General features: G+C 44.9%; 1 protein-coding gene across 1 annotated transcript in view; it reads left to right on the forward strand.

The window, feature by feature from the left end:
* PHKA2 (phosphorylase kinase regulatory subunit alpha 2) overlaps positions 1-25,066 on the forward strand; it is a 91,755-nt gene that overhangs the window by 59,876 nt on the left and 6,813 nt on the right. Inside the window, exons 15-26 of the mRNA XM_052663180.1 lie at positions 626-735; positions 1,866-2,010; positions 2,269-2,347; positions 6,977-7,146; positions 8,040-8,213; positions 17,584-17,672; positions 18,633-18,766; positions 19,177-19,333; positions 20,036-20,115; positions 20,311-20,389; positions 20,474-20,603; positions 20,706-20,807. Of these exons, the coding sequence (XP_052519140.1) occupies positions 626-735; positions 1,866-2,010; positions 2,269-2,347; positions 6,977-7,146; positions 8,040-8,213; positions 17,584-17,672; positions 18,633-18,766; positions 19,177-19,333; positions 20,036-20,115; positions 20,311-20,389; positions 20,474-20,603; positions 20,706-20,807 (1,449 nt within the window). The remainder of the gene's footprint in view (positions 1-625; positions 736-1,865; positions 2,011-2,268; positions 2,348-6,976; positions 7,147-8,039; positions 8,214-17,583; positions 17,673-18,632; positions 18,767-19,176; positions 19,334-20,035; positions 20,116-20,310; positions 20,390-20,473; positions 20,604-20,705; positions 20,808-25,066) is intronic.

Below are 25,066 nucleotides of genomic sequence, written 5' to 3' on the forward strand. Positions count from 1 at the left end.
GGTTGCATCTTGGTTCTAGGTTTGGGGTCTGGGGGAAACTATGATATGTGTAAATTCTAAAGATTTGGGCAAAGCACCAAAGTAGTTTGATTGCTTTGATGTGAAGAGAAATGGCCGGACAAGCACATTCCTCTCATGTCTGTTCAGGAGATGTCACCACAGGTGGCCAGTGATTTGTCAGATATGTGGTAAAATAAGGAGCCATCTTTGGAAATTCACAACTGAAGCAGTCATTTGCATTTTGATAATGTTTCTAAATTTTTTTCCATGGTCTAAAAAATGCTCATTTACCCATTAAAATGGGAGGTGTATTCTCTCTATCTCAAATCTGACTGTTTAGGATCATGGTTCCATACTAAATAAATAAAAAGTAAACAATAAACTCCTCTTAATAGTTTTATTCCATATAGATGTTTTACTGGGTACTGTTCTTATATATGCATGAAAAGAAGGGAGTGGGATTCTTAATTCATCCTTGTCCCAAAGAAGGATAACAGTATTGGAAAAACCAAACCCTAGAGTGAGTTGTTTAAGATATCAGTAAGTTCAGGCTTAGGCAGAATCACTTGGATTAGATGTCACTGTGCCTGCTCTAACTTGAATTTTTCTTTTACTTTCTACATAGGACGGAATAAGAATATGAAATTGAGTGGGCGACCGTATCGGCACATTGGTGTCCTTGGGACATCAAAACTATACGTGATTAGGAACCAGATCTTTACTTTCACACCCCAGGTGAGAAGAGCAGGCCAGTAGCAAAGCAACAAGCATTTGTTTATTAAGCTCTCTTTTTCTGTTTGGCGAGCTACTTTGAATACAGCAGGATGTGCATGCAGGTGGTCAAATACAAACAAAAGATGACATCCAAGACCTAATACAGTCCTTTACTCATGGTAGGTGCTCAGTAAATGCTGCTTAGCTCTGAGTATGCCATCGCTTCCAGTATGAAGTGCACACACTTTAAAAATTGGCTAGTGCATGCCACTTACAGCCCTCGTGCCCCCTAACACTCTCAGCTTGTCAGCAGGGCCTCTGTCAGTGGACTCCCACACTGGGAGTCTGAGTTTTCAGGCCCCAGCCCCCTTGATGAGATTCTGAATATATTGCTTTATGGGTCTTTTCTTTAGAGTTTTTGTTTCCAAAGGAAACTAGCCCTGTGGAACGCAGATGAAGCCTTTTTTATCCATTCAGCAGCTAGAAAGGCCAACTAAGGGATCAATTTGTCAGCAGGAGGCACAGCCCCCCAACTACTTGGGCACATAGTTGGCCGTGGGCTCATGGGTCAGTCACATCAAGTTGCTCTTTCTCATCCAGCCTGTGCTGCTTGCTCAAATCTTGAGAGTTATTTCCCTTCATAACGAAGTTTAGACCAGAGTAGAGTGTGCGTGGGTCCAGAGGCCAGGGCAGCAGTATGATTTTCCTGGACACGATGCAACAGTGCCCATAGTTCACGTTAACCAGGCCGTCAGTCAGGTAAACAGTCTCCATGTCTCACCTGCTCTCAGCGGCCCCACTAGGAAAGCATCTCTGAGCTCAGCAGCCCTGGACCGCAACTGGAATTAAGGAGTTATTGATTTCCTTTCAGGGACAGCAGTGCTGGGCTAGGTCCTTAAATCCCCATCTGAGGAGCTATAAATAGACCTAGCCTAGCGCCCTTTCCTCCCACACTTAGTGCTAATGGAGCCCTGGCTCCAGGCTGTGGCAGATCGATGGGTGTGGTCACAAGGAAAGCCCCACAATGGAGCCAGGGTTGAGTCTCTTCTCTGGAAACAAAATGCAAGGATTAGTGCTGCAGTGAATGACAGCTGAGGTTGTGTGGAGAGGAAGGCAGGACAGTGTTGAACCTGGCCTGTTGTGACTTGCAGTTCACCGACCAGCATCACTTCTACCTGGCCCTGGACAACGAGATGATCGTGGAGATGCTGAGGATTGAGCTGGCCTACCTGTGCACCTGCTGGCGGATGACGGGCAGACCCACGCTCACCTTCCCCATCACGCATACCATGCTCAGTAAGTCCATGAACTTGATCTGCCCTGACTCATGCCCCATAGGTGGTCTTTAATCTTTGCAAAATGTTTAAAATGAGTCCCATGGACAGAGCTAGGTACCAAAGAGGATTCTGAGCACTTAGGGTACTGAGGTTGGGAATCTCCTATGCTATACGTACTTTAATTGGTTGGTGTTGATGAACACGTTTCAGCACATACCCAAACGAAGTATTCCCAGATGAAGTGAACTAATTTATCTTTTTTTTTTTTTCTTTTTAGCAAATGATGGCTCAGATATTCATTCTGCTGTTCTTGCTACAATTCGCAAACTAGAGGATGGATATTTTGGAGGAGCTAGGTAATTTGTGATTTTTTCTAGAAAACAAAAGTAACATTGACCTTTCTTAAAGCCTTTTACTGCCCTTCTCCCATTTTTCATATCCACTGCTGAACATAGAAGTGTGGAGCTTTCGAGTAAAAAGGAAGTTAAAACATCTAATTCGGTTTACCCATATGAAACTGGAATTATCTCTAAGCAGTATTTGCTGGGTGTTTGTGAAGCTTTTATGGGCGCCAGGAGGCCTGGAGCATAGAGCTGTGAGTGAATCAAGTCTCTCTGAAGTGTCCCCCTTGAGATGCATGTGTGGAATGTGGAGTCTGTTTCTGAAAAAGGTGGGCTAGCAAACCCCCAGTGCCTTGGGGCTGGTAGGTGCTTAGTAATCAGATCACTCCTTGAGTGTGCCAACACTTTAAGGGATGGGGGCTCACCTCCCAGGGACACCCCTGTCACAAGGTAGAGGATTTCTCTGTAGCCTCTGTGTCTTGATCTCCGTGAAACTCCTGGAATATGCAAGAAGGGCCCCAGGAGAGCCTCAGCATGCAGCCAGCTCAAGTCACATGTGGCCTTTCCTGAGGTCGGGGAGGCTGCCATTGGGTCCCTGATGGAATGCCAGTTGCTAGAAGTGTTTGGTAATTGAAGTTTGCCTTTCTTCTCACATCCTCCCATTCCAGGGACCCTGCTGCCGTGGTAATTTTTTAAATTGTAAACTATATGTAATATAAAATTTGCCACCTAAACCATTTTAAGTGTACAGTTCGGTTGCATTAAGTACATTCACATTGTTTGCAACCAGTCTCTTAGAGCTCTTTTCATCTTGTAAAACTGAAACTCTGTACCCCTGAAACCACTCTCCATCTGCCCCGCCCCTGGCCCTGACAACCAGGGGCTTTCTGCTTTCTGTCTCTAGGTGTCTCTCCTAAGTGGCCTCATCTAGTGTTTGCCTTTTTGTGACTGGTTGATTTCACTTAGCCTGATGTCCTCTGGGTTGAGTCACTGTATTATTTCTAAGCACCAGGGCTGGCACCTCTGCTCACTGAACTTGCTGTGGGGTTTGCTGTACACTTGAAGTGGCCCTTGCTCCACGCTTCTCCTGGCCTTTCTCATGACTGTCAGCGAGGTCCTCCTCAGCATTCTGCTATCAACATCCCAGGGCTGGCGCCATGACTGCAGTTGGCATCCACTTGTGTACAGTTCATCTCCAGCTTGGATAAGTTACCACCTGGCATATGGTGTCATAACCGACAGACAATACCACTCGCCTGTAATTGACTGTTTTCCAAAATGAATTCTTTTTCTGAAATCTTATATCATCAAAAGGATACTGTGTACAATTGTTTGAGCATGCAGTGTATTCTTTGTCTCTTTATGTGTCATCTCACGTTGTCCTTTGCTTTGACTCGAGCAAATATTCCTGTTTTGTATGCAAGGATCTGTAGGCTCAGAGAGCCAGGGGCACAAGATGAGTAGGTGCCAAAGTGCCATGTAAATACTTTAACCACCGTGTCAAGCTGGATGGGGGCTTACAGGAGTCGGGAGGGGGTCCTGGTTACAGAGTATGGCAAACAATTCACAGATCCATGGAAAGAAAGAGGGATGCTTAGGCTCCACGATTCCTACTAAGTAATTCATAATTAAAATTGAATCTCATTTTGGCTCTTTTTTAAGTCTGAGGGTATTTGAAAAACTGAACTCACTGTATATGCCAGACTCTATCCTGTGGACCCACCTGGTTGTTGTTCAGTTGCTAAGTTGTGTCTGACTCTTTGCAACCCCAATGGACTGCAGCATATCAGGCTTCCCTATCCTTCACCGTCTCCCAGAGCTTGCTCAAACTCATGTCCATCGAGTCAGTGATGCCATCCAACCATCTCATCCTCTGTCATCCCCTTCTCCTCCTGCCTTCAATCTTTCCCAGCATCAGGATCTTTTCCAGTGAGTCGGCTCTTCACATCAGGTGGCCAAAGTATTGGAGCTTCAGCATCAGTCCTTCCAATGAATGTTCAGGACTGATTTCCTTTAGGATGGACTGATTGGATCTCCTTGCAGTCCATGGGACTATTAAGAGTCTTCCAGCACCACAATTTGAAAGCATCAATTCTTAGGTGCTCAGACTTCTTGATGGTTCAGCTCTCACATCCATATGTGACTACTGGAAAAACCATAGCTTTGACTATATGGCCCTTTGTCAGCAAAATGATGTCTCTGCTTTTTAATTTGCTGCCTAGGTTGGTCATAGCTTTTCTTCCAAGGAGCAAGCATCTTTTAATTTCATGGCTGCAGTCACCCTCTGAAGTGATTCTGGAGCCCAGAAAATCTGTCACTGTTTCCATTGTTTCTCCATCTATTTGCCATGAAGTGATGGGACCCAATGACATGATCTTAGTTTTTTTAATGTTGAGTTTTAAGCCAGCTTTTTCACTCTCCTTTCACCCTCATCAAGAGGCTCTTTAGTTCATCTTCACTTTCTGCCATAAGGGTGGTGTCATCTGCATACCTGCGATTATTGATAATTCTCCCAGCAATCTTCATTCCAGCTTGTGCTTCATCCAGCCCGGCATGTTACATGATGTACTCTGTATATAAGTTAAATAAGCAGGGTGACAATATACAGCCTTGACGTACTCCTTTCCCAATTTGGAACCAGTCTACTGTTCCATGTCCAGTTCTAACTGTTGCTTCTTGACCTGCATACAAGTTTCTCAGGAGACAGGTAGGGTGGTCTGATATTCCCATCTCTTAAGTTTTCTATAGTTTGTTGTGATCTGCACAGTCAAAGGCTTTAGTGTAATCAGTGAAGCAGAAGTACGTGTTTTTCTGGAATTCTCTTGCTTTTTCTGTGATCCAACAGATATTGGCAATTTGATCTCTGGTTCCTCTGCGTTTTCTAAATCCAGCTTGAACATCTGGAAGTTCTCAGTTTAAACACTTGTTGAAGCCTAGCTTGAAGGATTTTTAGCATGACCTTGCTAGCATGTGAGAAGAGCACAGTTGTGTGGTAGTTTGAACATTTTTTAGCATTGCCCTTCTTTGGCATTGGAATAAAAATTGACCTTCTCCAGTCCTGTGGCCACTGCTGAGTTTTCCAAATTCGCTGGCACATTGAGTACAGAACTTTCACAGCATCATCATTTAGGATTTGAAATAGCTCAGCTAGAGTTCTATCACCTCCACTAGCTTTGTAGTGATGCTTCCTAAGGCCCACTTGACTTCACACTCCAGGATGTCTGATCCTAGGTGAGTGACCACACCATCATTGTTAAACAGGTCATTAAGACCTTTTTTGTACAGTTCTATGTATTCTTGTCACCTCTTCTTAATCTCTTCTGCTTCTGTTAGGTCCTTACGGTTTCTGCCCTTTATTGTGCTTATCATTGCATGAAATATTCTCTTGGTATCTCTGATTTTCTTGAAGAGATCTCTAGTCTTTCCAATTCTATTGTTTTCCTCTATGTCTTTGCACTGGAAACCCCGGTTCCATTTTCCATTCCTGGATCAGGAAGATCCACTGGAGAACGGATAGGCTACCCACCTACTCCGTTATTCTTGGGCTTCCCTTGTGGCTCAGCTGGTAAAGAATCCACCTGCAATACGGGAGACCTGAGTTTGTTTCCTGAGTTGGGAAGATTCCCTGGAATAGGGAAAGGCTACCCACTCCAATATTCTGGCCGAGAGAATTCCATGGTCTGTATAGTCCATGGGGTCCCAAAGAGTTGGACAGGACTCAGAGACTCACTTTCACCTTTACTCGATTAGAAGGCTTTTCTCACTCTCAGGCAGTGCTTCTTGCCTTCTTGAGGCTCACACACTTGTGAATTCATTTGCATTGCCTGCTTCTGTTTACTCTTCTCCAACTAAGCCATTTAAACCAGTCATAATCTGACCCTGGTAGCTCTGAGGCAGCTTATAGTTTTCTGCCTCCAGATCTAACATTTTAAGAATAATGTTAGAGAGCCACATAGTGCTGGCTCTCTTTCTGTAGGGTAGACATCCCAAGCTTGGGAAGCAAGAACTTGGAGACTGCTACCTTTGTAGAAGAACCCCATACTGCCAAACCCTGCTCCCAGAGGTTTTGTGGAACTTTTCCCAGGCTGACGATAGGGCAACTCTGGGCCAGTGTCCCCTTCTGGAGATGGCCCGCCCATTACATTCCTTCTAGAGAGAACTTTGCTCAGAGCAGTGACTCTCCCAACATTTACCCCCACTCTCCTCCCTGGGCCTTGTGTGACAGGGACTCATAAAAGCTAGCACTAGTGCACCCAGAGAATCATTTCTTGTGATTTTGTTCTGGTCTAGTTGTTTCAGGGCAAAAAATCCTCAAGGGTTGGCTCGTTTAAAAGTGGTTCTCTCAATATGTTTTGTAAAACTTTGGTTCAGTAAAATAGATTTCTATTTGTGTTGGGTTTGGGAATAAGAAATCAGTATGATTCATTTTGGCTTCTAATATGCTGTGTGCTTCCACTTCATACTTGCTATTGAATTTTCATTTTCGTTTCTTGGCTGGACTACTTGTATGGGGCAGTCTGCAAGTGACATATTTATGGATTCTGGCAGAAACGCCACTTAGTTATTGAAAATCGTCTCTGGATGATTCATCATGGAAGTTTGTCTGCGTCCACCTATATCTCTAACAAAGTGTCTCCTTGGCAGAGTAAAATTAGGGAGTCTTTCGGAATTTCTCACCACCTCTTTCTACACGTATCTGACCTTCCTGGATCCAGACTGTGATGAGAAGTTGTTTGATGATGCCAGTGAAGGGACCTTCAGTCCTGATAGTGATTCAGACCTGGGAGGATATTTGGAAGACACCTATAATCAAGGTATGGCTTGGAATGCCTTTGTAGGCAGTCCCTGAATTTATTTAAACCTTGCCATTGTGATAAAGTTGCCCTAAAACTCAAGCACAGAAAAATGATTGGTAACAAATGATTAGTACAACAAAAAAGTCTTCAGAAACTTTGATGTATTAAAATGAATAAAAGAAAGTGTTAGTTGCTCAGTCATGTCAGACTCTTTGCAATCCCATGGACTGTAGCCCACCAGGCTCCTCTGTCCATGGGTTCTCCAGGCAAGAATACTGGAGCAGGTTGCCACTTTAAAAACCTAAACTGCGAAAGTGAGGCTTTCTTTTAAACCTAGAGGGACAAAGAGTTTTAGGAATGGAGACTTTTCACAAAATATAAAGAAACACATTTCCTGAATTTTCAAAGGAGTGGTAGAATGGTCGTGGCTCGATTGGATGTAAGTGATGAACTCTTATGTATATAACATTTCTCAAACTGAGCAAAGTTTGGGGTTGAAGTGACCTGTTATTCACTTCTAGATAGGACTTGGGATTGGGTCTGTGGGGCATACCATAATGTGTAGCTCATTCAGGACAAATGAAAACCAAAAGATTGGATGTTGACTGCTGGCCCTCAGATTGTCTACATATTCAGCTCATCCTGGGATGATGTGATGTAAACACCATCTTGACCTGTATTTTTCTTTTTTTAGAATGAAGTTTTTCCAAACAATAACTTTATAAACACATGCATCATCTAGGTAAATCTCTCCCTTTCTAGAGGCAGAGTTGAAGTCAAGTATCTATATCAAAATGTTGTCTTCTGCTAAATCTGTTCAGCACTTGCAGCTACACATTATCACTTTTATGCATTTAGGTTGTTTCTGCAGCTTGTTTTCATTGGCTCTTTTTCTTACCTGTTAATTACAGAAAGCCAGGATGAGCTTGACCAGTATATCAACCACCTTCTGCAGAGCACATCCTCGAAGTGCTATCTGCCAGCTCTCTGTAAGAAGACAGAAGACAACCAGGTTTTCAGTGCTATCCATTCCACTCGGGATATACTTTCCGTGATGGCAAAAGCAAAGGGTTTGGAAATTCCATGTATGTTATTAACTCTTCTCTGCCTACTAAAATAACCTCTTTTATGAAAGTAATGTGTGAGCATAATGTACAAGTCAAAGGATCCTAAAGGCAACAAAGTGCAGCTGTTTACTGCCTTACCTTTCCCCTCCTAACTTCCCCCAGTCCTTCTACTTAGGGACAACCACTTTTCAACTCTTAGTTGTTTCTTTTCATATTTACATATCTTTGAATGACCTAAATCAAATCCCTTATGATTATACAGTAGAAATGAGAAATAGATTTAAGGGACTAGATCTGATAGAGTACCTGATGAACTATGGATGGAGGTTCATGACATTGTACAGGAGACAGGGATCAAGACCATCCCCAAGAAAAAGAAATGCAAAAAAGCAAACCAGCTGGCTAAGGAGGCCTTAAAAATAGCTCAGAAAAGAAGAGAAGCAAAAAGCAAAGGAGAAAAGGGAAGATATACCCATTTGAATGCAGAGTTCCAAAGAATAGCAAGGAGAGATAAGAAAGCCTTCTTCAGAGACCAATACAAAGAAATGGAGGAAAACAATAGAATGGAAAAGACTAGAGATCTCTTCAAGAAAGTCAGAGATACCAAGGGAACATTTCATGCAAAGATGGGCTCAATCAAGGACAGAAATGGTATGGACCTAACAGATGCAGAAGAGATTAAGAAGAGGTGACAAGAATACATAGAAGAACTGTACAAAACAGATATTCATGACCCAGATAATCACGATGGTGTGATCACTCACCTAGAGCCAGACATCCTGGAATGTGAAGTCAAGGGGGCCTTAGGAAGCATCGCTACGAACAAAGCTAGTGGAGGTGATGGAATTCCAGTTGAGCTATTTCAAATCCTAAAAGATGATGCTGTGAAAGTGCTGCACTCAGTATGCCAGCAAATGTGGAAAACTCAGCAGTGGCCACAGGACTGGAAAAGGTCAGTTTTCATTCCAATCCCAAAGAAAGGCAATGCCAAAGAATGCTCAAACTATCGCACAATTGCACTCATCTCACATGCTAATAAAGTAATGCTCAAAATTCTCCAAGCCAGGCTTCAACAGTACGTGAACCGTGAACTTCCAGATGTTCAAGCTGGTTTTAGAAAAGGCAGAGGAACCAGAGATCAAATTGCCAACATCTGTTGGATCATGGAAAAAGCAAGAGAGTTCCAGAAAAACATCTATTTCTGCTTTATTGACTGTACCAAAGCCTTTGACTGTGTGGATCACAATAAACTGTGGAAAATTCTGAGAGAGATGGGAATACCAGACCACCTGACCTGCCTCTTGAGAAACCTATATGCAGGTCAGGAAGCAACAGTTAGAACTGGACATGGAACAACAGACTGGTTCCAAATAGGAAAAGGAGTATGTCAAGGCTGTATATCGTCACCCTGCTTGTTTAACTTATATGCAGAGTACATCATGAGAAACGCTGGACTGGAAGAAACACAAGCTGGAGTCAAGATTGCTGGGAGATATGCAGAGACACTACCCTTATGGCAGAAAGTGAAGAGGATCTAAAAAGCCCCTTGATGAAAGTGAAAGAGGAGAGTGAAAAAGTTGGCTTAGATCTTAACATTCAGAAAACAAGATCATGGCATCTGGTCCCGTCACTTCATGGCATATAGATGGGGAAACAGCGTCAGACTTTATTTTTGGGGGCTCCAAAATCCCTGCAGATGGTGATTGCAGCCATGAAATTAAAAGACACTTACTCCTTGGAAGAAAAGTTATGACCAACCTAGTAGCATATTAAAAAGCAAAGACATTACTTTGCCCACAAACGTCCTTCCAGTCAAGGCTATGGTTTTTCCAGTAGTCATGTATAGATGTGATAGTTGGGCCATAAAGAAAGCTGAGTGCCGAAGAATTGATGCTTTTGAACTGTGGTGTTGGAGAAGACTCTTGAGAGTCCCTTGGACTGCAAGGAGATCCAACCAGTCCATCCTAAAGGAGATTAGTCCTGGGTATTCATTGGAAGGAATGATGCTAAAGCTGAAACTCCAATACTTTGGCCACCTGATGCAAAGAGCTAACTCATTTGAAAAGACCCTGATGCTGGGAAAGATTGAGGGCAGGAGAAGGGGACAACAGAGGATAAGATGGTTGGATGGCATCACTGACTCAATGGACATGAGTTTGGGTGGACTCCGGGAGTTGGTGATGGACAGGGAGGCCTGACGTGCTCTGGTTCATGGGGTCGCAAAGAGTCGGACATGACTGAGCGACTGAACTGAGCTGCTGTCTTTGATGCATCAAGTTTATTCAGTATCTGTGACCTTTCTCTTATGCAGGTGAGGAATTCACCTGTCTTAAATCACCACTCCTCTACTTCACTTCCTCTAACCTGTCCATGCAGTTGTATTAAGGTTTAGTTAAATCAGTATTCACTATTTCTGTCTTTGTATGTATGTAATTATTATTCCCAACTCAGTATTATACTACATTATAATTTTTGCTTTTCATTTTTTTCTAAAAATAACAGTTGCCCTTGTAATTAGCTTCACTTCCCTCCAGTGGCCATGCAATAGAAACTTCCACAAGGTCAAGCATATGTATGAAACTCATGGTCCCACTACTTACAGTCCAGAAGTCTCCTCCTGACTGATTGCTCTCTAGGCCTTTTGGATACCTGGCATCCTGGGACTCTTCTTTATTATAATCCTTGGAATCTCCTTTGCTTATCCCTTCAGTTGGGTTCCTGGTTTCTTAATTCTGGCATATTCCCCCTTCTCGATTTATTCCTTTGGTCGAATACATCCTAGAATAGTTTCACTGGAACAGGGCCCAGTGATGGTAGCCCTCAGCGTGCATGTTTCTGAAGTTCACTGACTGTTTTGGCCTGACTGCCCTCTGTGTCCAGGATATAGATTTTTTATTTCCACTTGGCTGCATGCGGCATGTAGGATCTTAGTTCCACAGCCTGAGATCAAACCCATGCCCCCTCCAACGGGAATGTGGAGTCTTAACCACTGGACCTCCAGGGAAGTCCCCAGGATGTAGATTTTATCCTGAAATCTTCCTTCACCATCATACTGGAGAATTCCTTCTTGACTCTCCTATTTTCTGTGTCTCAGCTTTTCCTCTTGGTTAGCTTACTGTCTTATTTGGTGGAGGACATCCAGTAGTTCCTAGGAAACAGTTTATGTCAGGTAAAATTGTTGAGACCTTTGAAGTCTGAAAACTGTTGTTCAGTCACTGAGTTGTGTCCAACTCTTTGCAACCCCATGGATGGCAGCACGCCAGGCTTCCCTGTCCTTCACTGTCTCCTGGAGTTTGTCTGAAAACTGTTGTTCATTCACTAAATTGTGTCCAACTCTTTGAGACCCCATGGACAGCAGCATGCCAGGCTTTCCTGTCCTTCACTGTCTCCTGGAGTTTGCTCAAACTCATGTCCAATGAGTCAGTAATGCCATCCAACATGTCATTCTCTTTGGCCCCCTTCTCCTCCTGCCTTCAATCTTTCCTAGCATCAGGGTCTTTTCCAATGAGTCGACACTTTGCAGCAGATGGCCAAAGTATTGGAGCTTCAGCTTTAGCATCAGTCCTGCCAATGAATATTTAGGACTGATTTCCTTTAGGATTGACTGGTTTGATCTCCTTGCTGTCCAAGGATCTCTCAAGAATCTTCTCCAGCACCACAGTTCGACACTCAGCCTTCTTTATGGTCCAACTCTCACATCTGTACATGACTGCTGGAAAAGCCATAGATTTGACTATATGGACCTTTGCCGGCAAAGTGATATCTCTGCTTTCTAATATACTGTCTAGGTTTGTCATAGCTTTCTTCCAAGGAACAAGCGTCTTTTAATTTCATGAATCCAGTCACTGTCCACAGTGATTTTTGGAGCCCAGGAAAATAAAGTCTGTCACTTTTTCCATTTTCCCCCATCTATTTGCCATGAAGTGATGGGACCCGATGACATGATCTTGGTTTTCTGAATGTTGAGTTTTTAAGCCAGCTTTTTCACTCTCCTCTTTCACCCTCATCAAGAGGCTTTTTAGTTCCTCTTTACTCTGTGCTGTTGGAGTGGTATCACCTGCATATCTGAGGTTGCTGATACTTCTGGCTATCTTGACTCCAGCTTTAGCCTCATCCAGCCCAGCATTTTGCAGATGTACTCTGCATAGATTTTGAACCAGTCCATTGTTCCATGTCCAGTTCTAACTGTTGCTTCCTGACCTGCATACAGGTTTCTCAGGAGGCAGGTAAGGTGGTCTGGTACTCCCATCTCTTGAAGAATTTTCCACAGTTTGTTGTGGTCTACATTGTCAAAGGCTTTAGTGTAGTCAATGAAGCAGTAGTAGATGTTTTTCTGGAATTGCTTTGCTTTCTGTATGATCCAACAGATGTTGGCAATTTGATTTCTGGTTTCTCTGCCTTTTCTGAATCCAGTTTGTACATCTGGAAGTTCTCAGTTCAAATACTGTTGAAGCCTAGCTTGAAGGATTTTGCTAGCATGTCAGATGAGCACAGTTGTTCAGTTGTTTGAACATTCTTTGGCATTGCCCTTTGGTATTAGGATGAAGACTGACCTTTTCCAGTCCTGTGGCCACTGCTGAGATTTCCAAATTTGCTGGCATATTGAGTGCAGCACTTTTACAACATTATCTTTTAGGATTTGAAATAGTTCAGCAGGAATTCCATCACCTCTACCAGCTTTGATCGTAGTAATGCTTCCTAAGGCCCGCTTGACCTCACATTCCAGGCAGGATGTCTGGCTCTAGGTGACTGACTACCCCATCGTGGTTATGTGAGTTATTAAGACCTTTTTTGTACAGTTCTTCTGTGCATTCTTGCCACCTCTTCTTAATCTCTTCTGCTTCTGTTAGGTCCTTGGTGTTTCTGTCCTTCATGGTGCCCATCTTTGCATGAAATGTTCCCTTGGTATCTCTAATTTTCTTGAAGAGATCTCTAGTCTTTCCCATTCTATTGTTTACCTCTATTTCTTTGCACTTTCACTTAAGAAGGTTTTCTTATCTCTCATTGCTATTCTTTGGAACTCTGCATTCAGATGGGTATATCTTTCCTTTTCTCCTTTGCCTTTCATGTCTCTTCTTTCTCAGCTGTTTGTAAGGCCTCCTCAGACAACCATTTTGCCTTGTTGCATTTCTTTTTCTTGAGTATGGTTTTGATCGCTGCCTCATGTACAGTGTTACGAACCTCTGTTGATAGTTCTTCAGTGACTCTATCAGATCTATCCCTTGTCACTTCCTGTGTATAATCCTCAGGGATTTGATTTAGGTTATACCTGAACGGTCTAGTGGTTTTCCCTACTTTATTCACTTTAAGTCTGAGTTTTGCAATAAGGAGCTCATGATCTGATCCACAGTCAGCTCTTGGTCTTGTTTTTACTGACTATAGAACTTCTCCATCTTTGCTGCAAAGAATATAATCAATCTGATTTTGCTATAAACCATCTGGTGATGTCATGTGTAGAGTTACCTCTTGTGTTGTTGGAAGAGGGTGTTTGCTATGACAAGTGTGTTCTCCTAGCTACAGATTTTCCCTCTCCATATGAGAGAGTGGCTGAGTATAGAATTCTAGATTGAAATAAATTCTCCTTGATAATTCTGAAAGCCTCCCTTCACTGTCCTTCACTGTCAGTGTTGCTGTTGATAAATCTGAACCCATTCTGATTTTTGATTCTTTAAATGTAAACTGTTACTCTCTTTCAAAGTTTTTAGTTTTTTCTTTACTCTCAGGTTCTGAAATTCCAATGGTGTGCCTTGTTCTGGGTGTATTTTCATCCACTATGTTGGCTGCCCAGTGGATCTTGTCTGTCTGGAAATGTGAGTTTTTCAGTCCTGTACAGTTCTGATAATTTCTTGATTTCATTTCTTTCCTTACATTTTCTCTGTCCTGTCTCTCTGGTACTTTGTGATTCTAATATTGACCTCCTGGAGAAGTCTTTTATCATTTCTGTCCTGTCTTTCATTTCTCTGTCTTTTGCTCTGTTCTGAGGGCAGTTGTTTGAACCTTTTGTTCCACCTGCTCAATTGACTTTTTCCTATTTTGCTGTCATGGTTTAAATCTTTGTTCTCTGAATTGTATCTCTTCTTGTCTCATGCATGCAGTACAATTTTTATCACTCTAGTAAAGTTAATGGCAGAGATTTTTGGTTTTGTTTTTACGTTTTCTTCTCCCTAAATGGTCTCCCATTTTCCCCAAGTCAATGTTTCCTGTTGCTTTTGGTCTCTCTCTTTCACATTAGTCTTTCCTCCAGTGCTGGGTGTCCCTTGGTTATCTGCTCAGCATGAGGCCCTCCAAGCCTGTGAGTGGGGCCTGTTGAGTTTATGGGTGTAGGCAGGGCAGGTTTCCCAGAGATGTTCTACAGTCTCCTTCGCAATGTCCTTCTTAACTGATAAAGGTCTGATTGCCTATACAGTCACTTATTCCCCCAAGGCATTTAGCCATGGCCTCAGACATGTGGGTCAGCACCCCCTCCAGAGACTCAAATACCACCCCCTTTATACCCTCTTCAGAGAGACCCTTTAATCTTCTATCAGGGTGAGCAAGGCTGTTATCAAGTTATGTGGAGTTGCAGAAGGTTTCTAGGGAGCTCACTGCCTCTCACACAGCTTCTTCTCTGTCTTCCTTCTTTTGGATACCCTCCCTTGACCCGCAGGTGCTAGAGGTCCATGGTGCAGCAAGCTCCTTAAACTTCTGAGGATTCTCTGGTAGAAATTTGACTGGTGCTTGTTTTCCCCAGTGTAGTCTTGGGGTTTGGTTGCCTTGGGTCTACTAAACCAATTGTCTTTTATCCATTGGCTTTCCAACTCTATTATTGTCTTCTGCTCAGCTTCCCTATTTTTTAGGATTTGCCTTTTTTTAAAAATTATTTTTGTACTGTTATTGGGGGTTTCAGTTCAGTTCAGTTGCTCAGTCGTGTCCGACTCTTTGCGACCCCATGAATCGCAGCACGCCAGGCCTCCCTGTCCATCACCAATTCCCGGAGTTCACTCAGACTCATGTCCATCGAGTCAGTGATGCCATCCAGCCATCTCATCCTCTGTTGTCCCCTTCTCCTCCTGCCCCCAATCCCTCCCAGCATCAGAGTCTTTTCCAATGAGTCAACTCTTCACATGAGGTGGCCAAAGTATTGGAGTTTCAGCTTTAGCATCATTCCTTCCAAAGAAATCCCAGGGCTGATCTCCTTTAGGATGGACTGGTTGGATCTCCTTGCAGTCCAAGGGACTCTCAAGAGTCTTCTCCAACACCACAGTTCAAAAGCATCGATTCTTCGGCGCTCAGCCTTCTTCACAGTCCAACTCTCACATCCATACATGACTACTGGAAAAACCATAGCCTTAACTAGATGGACCTTAGTCGGCAAAGTAATGTCTCTGCTTTTGAATATGCTGTCTAGGTTGGTCATAACTTTTCTTCCAAGGAGTAAGCGTCTTTTAATTTCATGGCTGCAGTCACCATCTGCAGTGATTTTGGAGCCCCCAAAAATACAGTCTGACACTGTTTCCACTGTTTCCCCATCTATTTCCCATGAAGTGATGGGACCAGATGCCATGATCTTCATTTTCTGAATGTTGAGCTCTAGGGCAACTTTTTCACTCTCCTCTTTCACTTTCATCAAGAGGCTTTTTAGTTCCTCTTTCTGCCATAAGGGTGGTGTCATCTGCATATCTGAGGTTATTGATATTTCTCCCTGCAATCTTGATTCCAGCTTGTGTTTCTTCCAGTCCAGCGTTTCTCATGATGTACTCTGCATAGAAGTTAAATAAGCAGGGTGACAATATACAGCCTTGACGTACTCCTTTTCCTGTTTGGAACCAGTCTGTTGTTCCATGTCCAGTTCTAACTGTTGCTTCCTGACCTGCATATAGGTTTCTCAAGAGGCAGGTCAGGTGGTCTGGTATTCCATCTCTTGAAGAATTTTGCACAGTTTATTGTGATCCACACAGTCAAAGGCTTTGGCATAGTCAACAAAGCAGAAGTAGATGTTTTTCTGGAACTCTCTTGCTTTTTCCATGATCCAGTGGATGTTGGCAATTTGATCTCTGGTTCCTTTGCGTTTTCTAAAACCAGCTTGAACATCAGGAAGTTCGCAGTTCACATATTGCTGAAGCCTGGCTTGGAGAATTTTGAGCGTTACTTTACTAGCATGTGAGATGAGTGCAATTGTGCGGTAGTTTGAGCATTCTTTGGCATTGCCTTTCTATGGGATTGGAATGAGAACTGACCTTTTCCAGTCCTGTGGCCACTGCTGAGTTTTCCAAATTTGCTGGCATATTGAGGGCAGCACTTTCACAGCATCATCTTTCAGGATTTGAAACAGCTCAACTGGAATTCCATCACTTCCACTAGCTTTGTTCATAGTGATGCTTTCTAAGGCCCACTTGACTTCACATTCCAGGATGTCTGGCTCTAGATTGGGGGTTTAAGAGAAAGTAAAATTAAAACTTATGTTTAATTCACTAGTATAACCTGGAGGTTTATAGATGATTTTTAAATACACCACATCTTTACCTTGAAAACTTATTTTCTCTAGATGATACAATATAACCTGGCAGAAAAAGACAGCTTAATAACTAAATATTGATAATAACATCTCATTGTTGTTTAGTCACTAAGTAGTGTCTGGCTCTTTTGCGATCTCACGTACTGTAGCCCGCCAGGCTCCTCTGTCCATGGGATTTCCCAGGCAAGAATAGTGGAGTGGGTTGCCATTTCTTCCTCCAGGGAATCTTCCCAACCCAGGGCTTGAAACAGGGTCTCCTACAGTGCAGGCAGATTCTTTACCGTCTGAGCCATTGCATTGTAGGTAGATTCTTTAATGTCTGAGCCACCAGGGAAACCCCTCAATGATAACATCTAAAGGTGGTTAAAAGAGGGTTTCCCTGGTGGTCTAGTGGTTAGGATTCAGTGCTATCCCTGGTCAGGGAACCAAGATCCCACAGGCTGTGTGGTGTGGGCTTCCCTCCAAGTAAATAAAGGTGGTTATAAACCAGAAGCACCAACACCCTGCGGTGGCAAAGGGACACACAACAGTGGCCAGGACCTTGGGCAAATGGTCTACTGTCTCTGGGCTTTGGTTTCCACATCTGAAAGAAAAAGAAGTTGGAGTTGATCATTTCTAAGGCCCCTTCCAGTCCTGCATGCTATGTAGTTTTCTCTGAATTCTAAGAGAGAAGAGTGAAAATAACATTCCTTAAGCCAAGATCTCTGTCCTATTCATTGCTTGTTTCCACATTTAGCACATGATCTAGCCACATGAAAAATTCTTTTTGAAATTAAGTAAGTAATCATTCCTTATTTGGTTTGTATTGAATAAGGAGTAGCCACCTTAGCTCTTGAAAAAAAAATTTTATCCTTCCTTCTGCTTAGAAGAGCTCTTTATTCTTTTTTTCTCTAGTTGTTCCCATGGCTTTGCCAACTAAAGTTCTAAGTGCCCACCGTAAATCGCTGAATCTCGTTGATTCTCCTCAGCCACTCCTAAAAAAGGTAAAGTATTTGGGATCACTTTTTCAAGAAGTATAATGTTCTTTGGTGCTGGTGTAATCCCAGGAGCTCTTGTAAATGGTTTGCCTGAAGAGAAAGAGCATATTTCTTGATATGCAGGACTTGTAGGATTAGAAGCTGGGTTTTCATGTGCACCCACTTTGGTGTCTGGATTGTGGTTTATGTTTGTATGCACATTGAACTTGACCCAGACCTTAATATGTTGGTGTGAAGAAGGCTCCTGACATTCTGCCACTCACCAGAATCTGTGCCGCCGAAAGGAAACGCAGCAACTTGCTACCAACCCTGGCCTCTCTGGGACCACTAGCCAAGGCTGGGTTGCTTTCAGAGCAGGGCAGGAAACCAGAAAAAGATTCCTCTGGAGAAGAAACTCTCAGAATATTCCCCACTAGTTCCCATAATTTGTTACTTTATTCCAAGTCTCCTTTGCTTTTATCAGAAAGATTTGGCGTCTTTTGGAGACTATTTTAACCACAATTTTATGTTGTTTGAAACTCACATTTTGTTTTTTGCCTTCAAAAAATATTCTATTGAAGTTTAACATATAAAAAGTATATAAAATATAAGAATAGGGCTAAGTGAATTATCACCAAGCCAAGAGACCCATGTGAGGGACAAGCGCCCTTGGTGCCCCTCTTGGTTGCCTCCTCTCCCTCCACAGGTAACTGCTGGCATGCCTTCTAACACCTGGGTTGGTTTTGCCCATTTTTGACCTTCACATAAATAAAATTTACACAGATTTTAACCCGTTCAGTCTCCTGCAGACAACGGCTGACATAGTGATTCACTGGTCAGGAAAAAAAAAATCACAAAAGATCCCATGAAAACCTGGAGCATGGCACAGCAGCAGAGTGCCAAGACCAGGTTGGTGTGTCACTTTCTCATCTTCTGGAAGTGCATGCCCAGCCCCCATGCCCTGCTTTTCGTCTTTTGTATGGACAGGCCCCTGAAGATGACTTCCAGTTTCCCAGAGATGACCGTGGCGACGTGGACTGTGAAAAGCTGGTTGAGCAGTTGAAAGACTGTTCGAACCTACAGGACCAAGCAGACATTCTGTACATTCTGTATGTAATAAAGTAAGTGCAGGGCCTTGGCGAGGTCCGGCTTTCTGTCTCCTCCGTGCTTTGGCCTGGCTTCTTGGCCTGGCAGCCAGCTGCATCATGGTTGTAGGCACCCAGGCTCCATCCGCTTCTGTGCCTGCTGAAATGAGAAGGCTGGCTGAAGCCAGGATCTCACCGTTTCCTGATGTCAGGCTTCTGTTTCAAATGGACAGAAGACAGTATGGTCCCGTGGCCCCAAGTGAGGCTCACAGGCCGTGGGAGGGCCCAAGCACTTGGCACAATGCCCACTGATGCATTCCCTTCCCTGCCAAGTGAGCTCCACTGCGAGAGAATCTGGCCTGTCAGCCTTCTGGGCCATACTTGGAGGGTTTTCCATCTCTTGACAGGGGTCCCAGGTGGGACACAAATCTCCCATCTCTTGACAGGGGTCCCAGCTGGGACACAAATCTCTCTGGACAGCACGGGGTCACTGTTCACAACCTCCTCAGCGAGCTCTATGGGAAGGCTGGCTTGAACCAGGAGTGGGGCCTGATCCGCTACATCTCCGGCCTCCTCCGGAAGAAAGTGGAGGTCCTGGCTGAGGTCAGAGCTGCTGCGCATGTGCGGGCTGGCTGTCTATCCTTTGTAGCCCCGTGCTCTCTTCCTATTAGGAGAGCTGGAGGCAAGCACCTCATATTTATAAAGGAAACACAGTATTTATTACACAGATGGAGAGAGCATTTGTCCCCTGATCTCCCACAGCTCTTGGAAGGTGGACAGGGCAGTTGAAATTCAGACTGATTCGTTTTGTTGTTTCTTAGCTGCAGAAAAGGATTTACTAAGAAATAAAATGAAAATGCTCTGTGGTCCAGCACCCTCCTAACCAGAACACTGTTATTTCTGCACATCTGTAGTACAGTCATCAGGGATATTTTAACCCTGAGGTCCTGCAAATTCCAGAACTGCTTTCTATGACACTCAAGGTCATTATTATAGTATTTATTATATGTGAATAATGGGGAAACTGGCAATTTAGAACTATAATATGGTCATTAAGTCTTAACATCGGTGTTTTAGGACTCAAGACTCACAGGCCCTGCAGAGCCAGGCCTGGGGCCACATTTTGGGGACACAAAGACCACAGGGACCCAGCTCAGCCTGGGTTGCTCAGCCTGCAATCTGTATATGAATTTTCAAATAAATGATAGCATAGGTCAAGTTTATAAAGTAAAATTTATTGCCAGTGACCCTTCCCCACCAGCTTTGCTGATCTTTCTCCCCCTTGCCCTCTCCCTGACCATGCAGGCGTGCACGGACCTGCTGTCACACCAGAAGCAGCTCACAGTGGGCCTGCCCCCAGAACCCCGGGAGAAGACCATCTCTGCGTAAGTCTTCAGCTTGCGGGGGAACTTGGGTTCGGGGTGGGGAGGACACCTCAACACCATCTCCCGTTCAGGAAAAGTCTTTTAAGAGACACTGTCCCTTGAGCCCTGCCAGCTGAAAAACGGGGCTCTTCACAGAGGGCTGGAGGTGCTCGTAAGTGCCATGCATGGTGTTTCTGTGTTGCTGCTGTTTCCTAGGCCTCTTCCCCCTGAGGAGCTCACGAAGCTCATCTACGAAGCCAGCGGGCAGGACATCAGCATCGCCGTGCTCACACAGGTCAGTGGGCCGTCTCTGGGCAGCAGGGGCGTGTCCGCCACCACCCAGCCTCTGAAACCCCATCTCCTCCTGTGTCTGTGTCAGGAGATCGTGGTGTACCTGGCGATGTACGTCAGGGCACAGCCCAGCCTGTTCGTGGAGATGCTCCGGCTCCGAATTGGACTGATCATTCAGGTGATGGCCACGGAGCTGGCACGGAGCCTGAACTGTTCAGGTGGGATTCTCAAGGGCGGCTCGCACTGCTTGAGTCCACCCAACTCTCCCTTCTCCTGCCACCAGTCCTGTATCTGGGAAAACTTAACATGTTTGTTTTCAGGAGAAGAAGCTTCTGAAAGTTTGATGAACCTCAGCCCTTTTGATATGAAAAATCTCCTGCACCACATCTTAAGTGGCAAAGAATTTGGTGTTGAAAGAAGCAGTAAGTTAGTCTTTCTTTCCTTTTCTTTCTCAGTAATCCTCACCCCCACTTCCTTCCTCCTATACCTAACTCTAATACATCCCTGCCTATGAAAATGCAAATGAATCTCACAACTGCATGAGAATTACCATATTGCCTGATGTCCATGGGGATCTCCTTTACTCCTGTTGGTGTGGGGCCACTGCAGAGAAACCTAACGCAGCCAGGCCACTCGCACCACAGATAAGGAAGATGAACTAGAACAAGGAGGAGAAAAATCATCACCAACCAGTACAACCCCTGGGAGAAATGAGAACACATTTCTCCCAATACTGAACTCGTTGGGTGCAGTCAGTAGACCACAGCAGCAACAAGGGAAGACTTGGAACTTTGCGGTTCCCTCTTAGGAAGGATGTGGCTGAGACAGCTCTCCCTTGTCCAAGGTCACAGAGCTAGCTGGTAACAGGGCCTCGTGCACCTCAGTTCCACACTTACCAGAGTGTCTGGATGCTCTCACAGGCCACTGCATTAGAACTCTGTACTAAATTCCCTTTATTTTATATAATCGATGGACTGTAGAACATCCGCTGCTACAGGAAGCCCTTTCTCAAAAGGAACCAGGATCGTTTCATGATCCTGTGAAATTACTAAAAAGCACTAGATGCACCCTTACTACATTTACAATACCATGAGCACCAGCTTAGTGCCCAGTGAACCTGATCGAATGCTCATTTCCCTCTAGTCTTGTTTTTCATCTCTAAGATGCATAGCTGTGCTGGCTGCAGGAAGAGGCCTCAGTGCACTGCCCCACGTGTTGCCATAGGTGATTCCACCAGAAACAGAATCGTTTTGCTTTCCTTTCTTCCTGACCTGCTTGGACTGCCGGTTTTCAGACAGCTTTTGAGAAGGCTGTTTCCAAAATGTTGTGGGTTTAACATATTCCAAAGTGTACCTACCTGTCATCCTGTCGCAGTGCAGCCTCCTTCTGTGCTCACTCTTCACCTGGTTCTCCTCCCCTCTCTCACTCATCAGGAGCTGACCTTGCCTCCCTCCCTCCAGGCCAGGCCCCACAGCACTGGAGACCTGGCTTTCCCCCGTGGTCCTGTCACCCGAGGCCTTTCCCCATCTAGCCCTTGTCAGCTCTCCATAGCAGCATCCTGTCCCTTCTCCAAGCTCCAGCCTTCCCTTCCCACCAGGCTGCGCGCCTCTTCTCAGGGCTGGTTTGTTCAGGCTGCTTCTCCTCCCTGGTCCCACATGTGGCCATCTCCGCCCCACTGACTGCGCCCCTCGCCCCTGGCCGTGTGTGCGTAGCTCTGTCGCCATTTGTGGGAACCAACCGCTAAAAATAAAGCAGCAGCACTTGGTCTAGGATCTCCCAGGATGAGCAGCTGCTGGAGAGGCATCCACTGGGGAAGCAGTGCACCTACCTTCATACCTGGGCTCCCCTCTGGTCACAAAGCAGTAGCCACAATCCCTGTGCCTCCTTTAAGGAGGATTTTTATTAACATTGGGCCCTCCCTGTCTTCCAGGACAAACTCTGAGTCCTTACTTCCTGACAGCAGAGAACTTAGGCAGTGCCCACCAGCCCTGCAGCCAGAGTAGTTATCTTCTTCCTCAGCCAGCCTGGGCTTTTCTGCCTCCATTCGACAGCATCTCTCTCAACTCCCCAACTATTTTCTTCCTATCTGACCATGTTTTCAAATCCCAACACAACCAAATGCTGGGCATAGGTCATTATAAACTCCACTTCAACACCCCCCCCAACTCCTTAAGTGCCTCTTTCCCACCTCTCCCTCCACCCCTGAGTTTCCTTTTGTGATACCCTACTTTCTCTTACCAAGTCCCTTCTAAGCTCTGTCCTCCTCTAGACCAGAGGTCAGCAAACACTGCCTGTGAAAGGCCAGAGGGAACCAGTCAGGCTCCATTTGGTCACAGGCCTCAGCTTTGCTGTCACAACATGAACACAGACACAGACCACACGTCAGCAAAGAGAAGCTGGGTGCCAAAAAATAATCCTAGACAGAAAAACTTGAACTTCGTATCATTGCGTGTGTCCTAAGATACTATTCTGAGAAGGAAATGGTAACCCACACCAGTATCCTTGCCTGGGAAATCCCACAGACACAGGAGCCTGCCCGGCTACAGTCATGGGGTCACAAAGAGTTGGACACAACTTTGCAGCTAAACAACAACAAAGATACTATTCGTTTGTTTTCTTCCCCCAACAATGTACAAAGTCATTCTTACCTCATAGGCTGTGCCAAAACAGACAGTGGGTCGCCTCTGAAGTTTGCTAACCCCTGCCTTTCAGCTTTCTTTCCTCTGTGGGGAGGGGGTCAGGAATGGCTTCAGTGAGGGTTTGACTGGTGTATCCACTTCTATACAAACAACATCAGTAATCACTGATTCGGGACATAGTTTGGGTGTAAGGTTCCTACTTCCCTGACATTGACAAGAGTCCTAGGTTTAAGGTTGTGACTTGGAGGGGTCTGGGACCCTCTGGCAAGCTGCTGGGAGAGCCATGGGGGCACGTGGACATGGTACACCCCTCCGCACCCTGGCCTGCCTCTTAGGCACAGGGCTTAGAAAGGGGTGAGGTGACCAGGGGTTCCGCACGTGAGGGCTGTCTTTGCAGCACCTGAGTGCTCCACCTTTAGTGTGGGTGAGTGAGTTCTCAACCAGACCCCCGTTACCCTTTGTAGGCCTGGAGAACAGCCCTCTGCAGCCTCACAACACCTTGCTGACTTTGCTTCATCTTCATCTTGCTCTCTCCCTTTTTCTCTGTACCGGAACCCTGTCTCCAGTGTTAGGAAATACAATCGCCCAAGTCCTGATGGAATTCTGGTCTCAAATGCTCCCTAATTATAATTGAGGCAATTATCATTTATCCTCCTCATAATAAAGTGAACTGATTTGCAGACACATTGGTGAATTTATTTCATCAAGCCAAAGAAATGCAGTGTGGGCTGTCCTTTTTATTTAATAAGGACACTGGGTACTTCAGATCTTTTTCTTTAGAGTGGGTGCCAGCAGGCAAACAAAGGCAGCATCATGCAATCAGATGTGTTTTGGTGGTTTTTCTCCTTTCCTGAAGGAGGAACGCTCAGGATCCTTTTCCAAAAGTAATTTTCAGTCCTTTCAAATGCACAATCCTTGAAATGTAAATATATAAGATAAATATTTAATGTGTTCTGCTCATCAAAATAATATACGTGGTCTGACACAGATAATTACTGAAAAATTGCTACTAGATATAAAGCTATAGAAGCTTACGAAACTAGGAACAGAGTAATGTCACTTGAAACCATACGTACGTCAGATTGCAAGTAAGGCCAGAAGAGGTCCTGTCTTTTTGCATATAACATTTGTTAATTGTCCTTTATAATCGTTCAGTTTTTTTAAGCGGCCCTACCTGTAACTGTTCAATTTTTATAAATAAGAAAACTCAATTTTTATTAAACCCTGAGATGTCTGAGATTAATGTTTTCAGCTAATGCCCAGTACAAACAGGCCCCTTTGGCTTCTGTTTTCCACTCTCCCCATGTCCCTCCTCCCACTCTGGCTAATCTTTGTGGGTCCTCCCTCTCCGCTGTCCTTGGGCTCCTGGTTTGTCTCCACTCCTCTGGGCCGGGAGGGAGCCACCGGTGCAGCACCCAGCACTGAGGGACTGCCTCGGAGGGGACGGCTGTGAGGGGCGGGTGGATTCCAGTTGGTAGGGCTTCATGTGCCCTTGGGAGGCTTTATCCTGAAGACTGGGCTGGGCCTGAAAGGAGTCTGAGTGGACAGTGACATGGTCCCCCATGTGCCTTTTAGAATGATCACTGTGCGCACAGCATGGAGCACCAGGGAGTGGGGCAAGGCCATAGACAGCCCACTGCAGCAGGGTGGAGCCCCCCTGCCCCTTCTGGGATGGCTGCTGCTGTGTCTTCACCTTTAGTTGGCTTGTTCTCCCAGGTCTTCCCTCTCTTGCCCCATGGCTGGACCTTTATTGGGTGGGCTCAGGTTTCTACAAGGAACGGGTACATCTGGAGACGTAAAAAGTTAAACAACATACTCAAATCACTGAAGGGGCTTCTGGCCACTCAGTGTTTCCTGCATGCTGCTTAAGTCATGTTCACTATGTCACCCATTCACTCAAATGCGTACTGAGCCCATGTTGTGTCGCAGGCCCTGCTCCAGGTCCTGGAAACGGGAGTGCACAGTTGAGTGGGGGGGATAGACAAAAACGAGCACATGCATGCGTCCCTCTGAGGGCGGACGCGATATAATTTCTACAGACC

This window comes from Budorcas taxicolor, chromosome X (assembly GCF_023091745.1).
Source record: "Budorcas taxicolor isolate Tak-1 chromosome X, Takin1.1, whole genome shotgun sequence".
Taxonomy (NCBI): Eukaryota; Metazoa; Chordata; class Mammalia; order Artiodactyla; family Bovidae; genus Budorcas; species Budorcas taxicolor.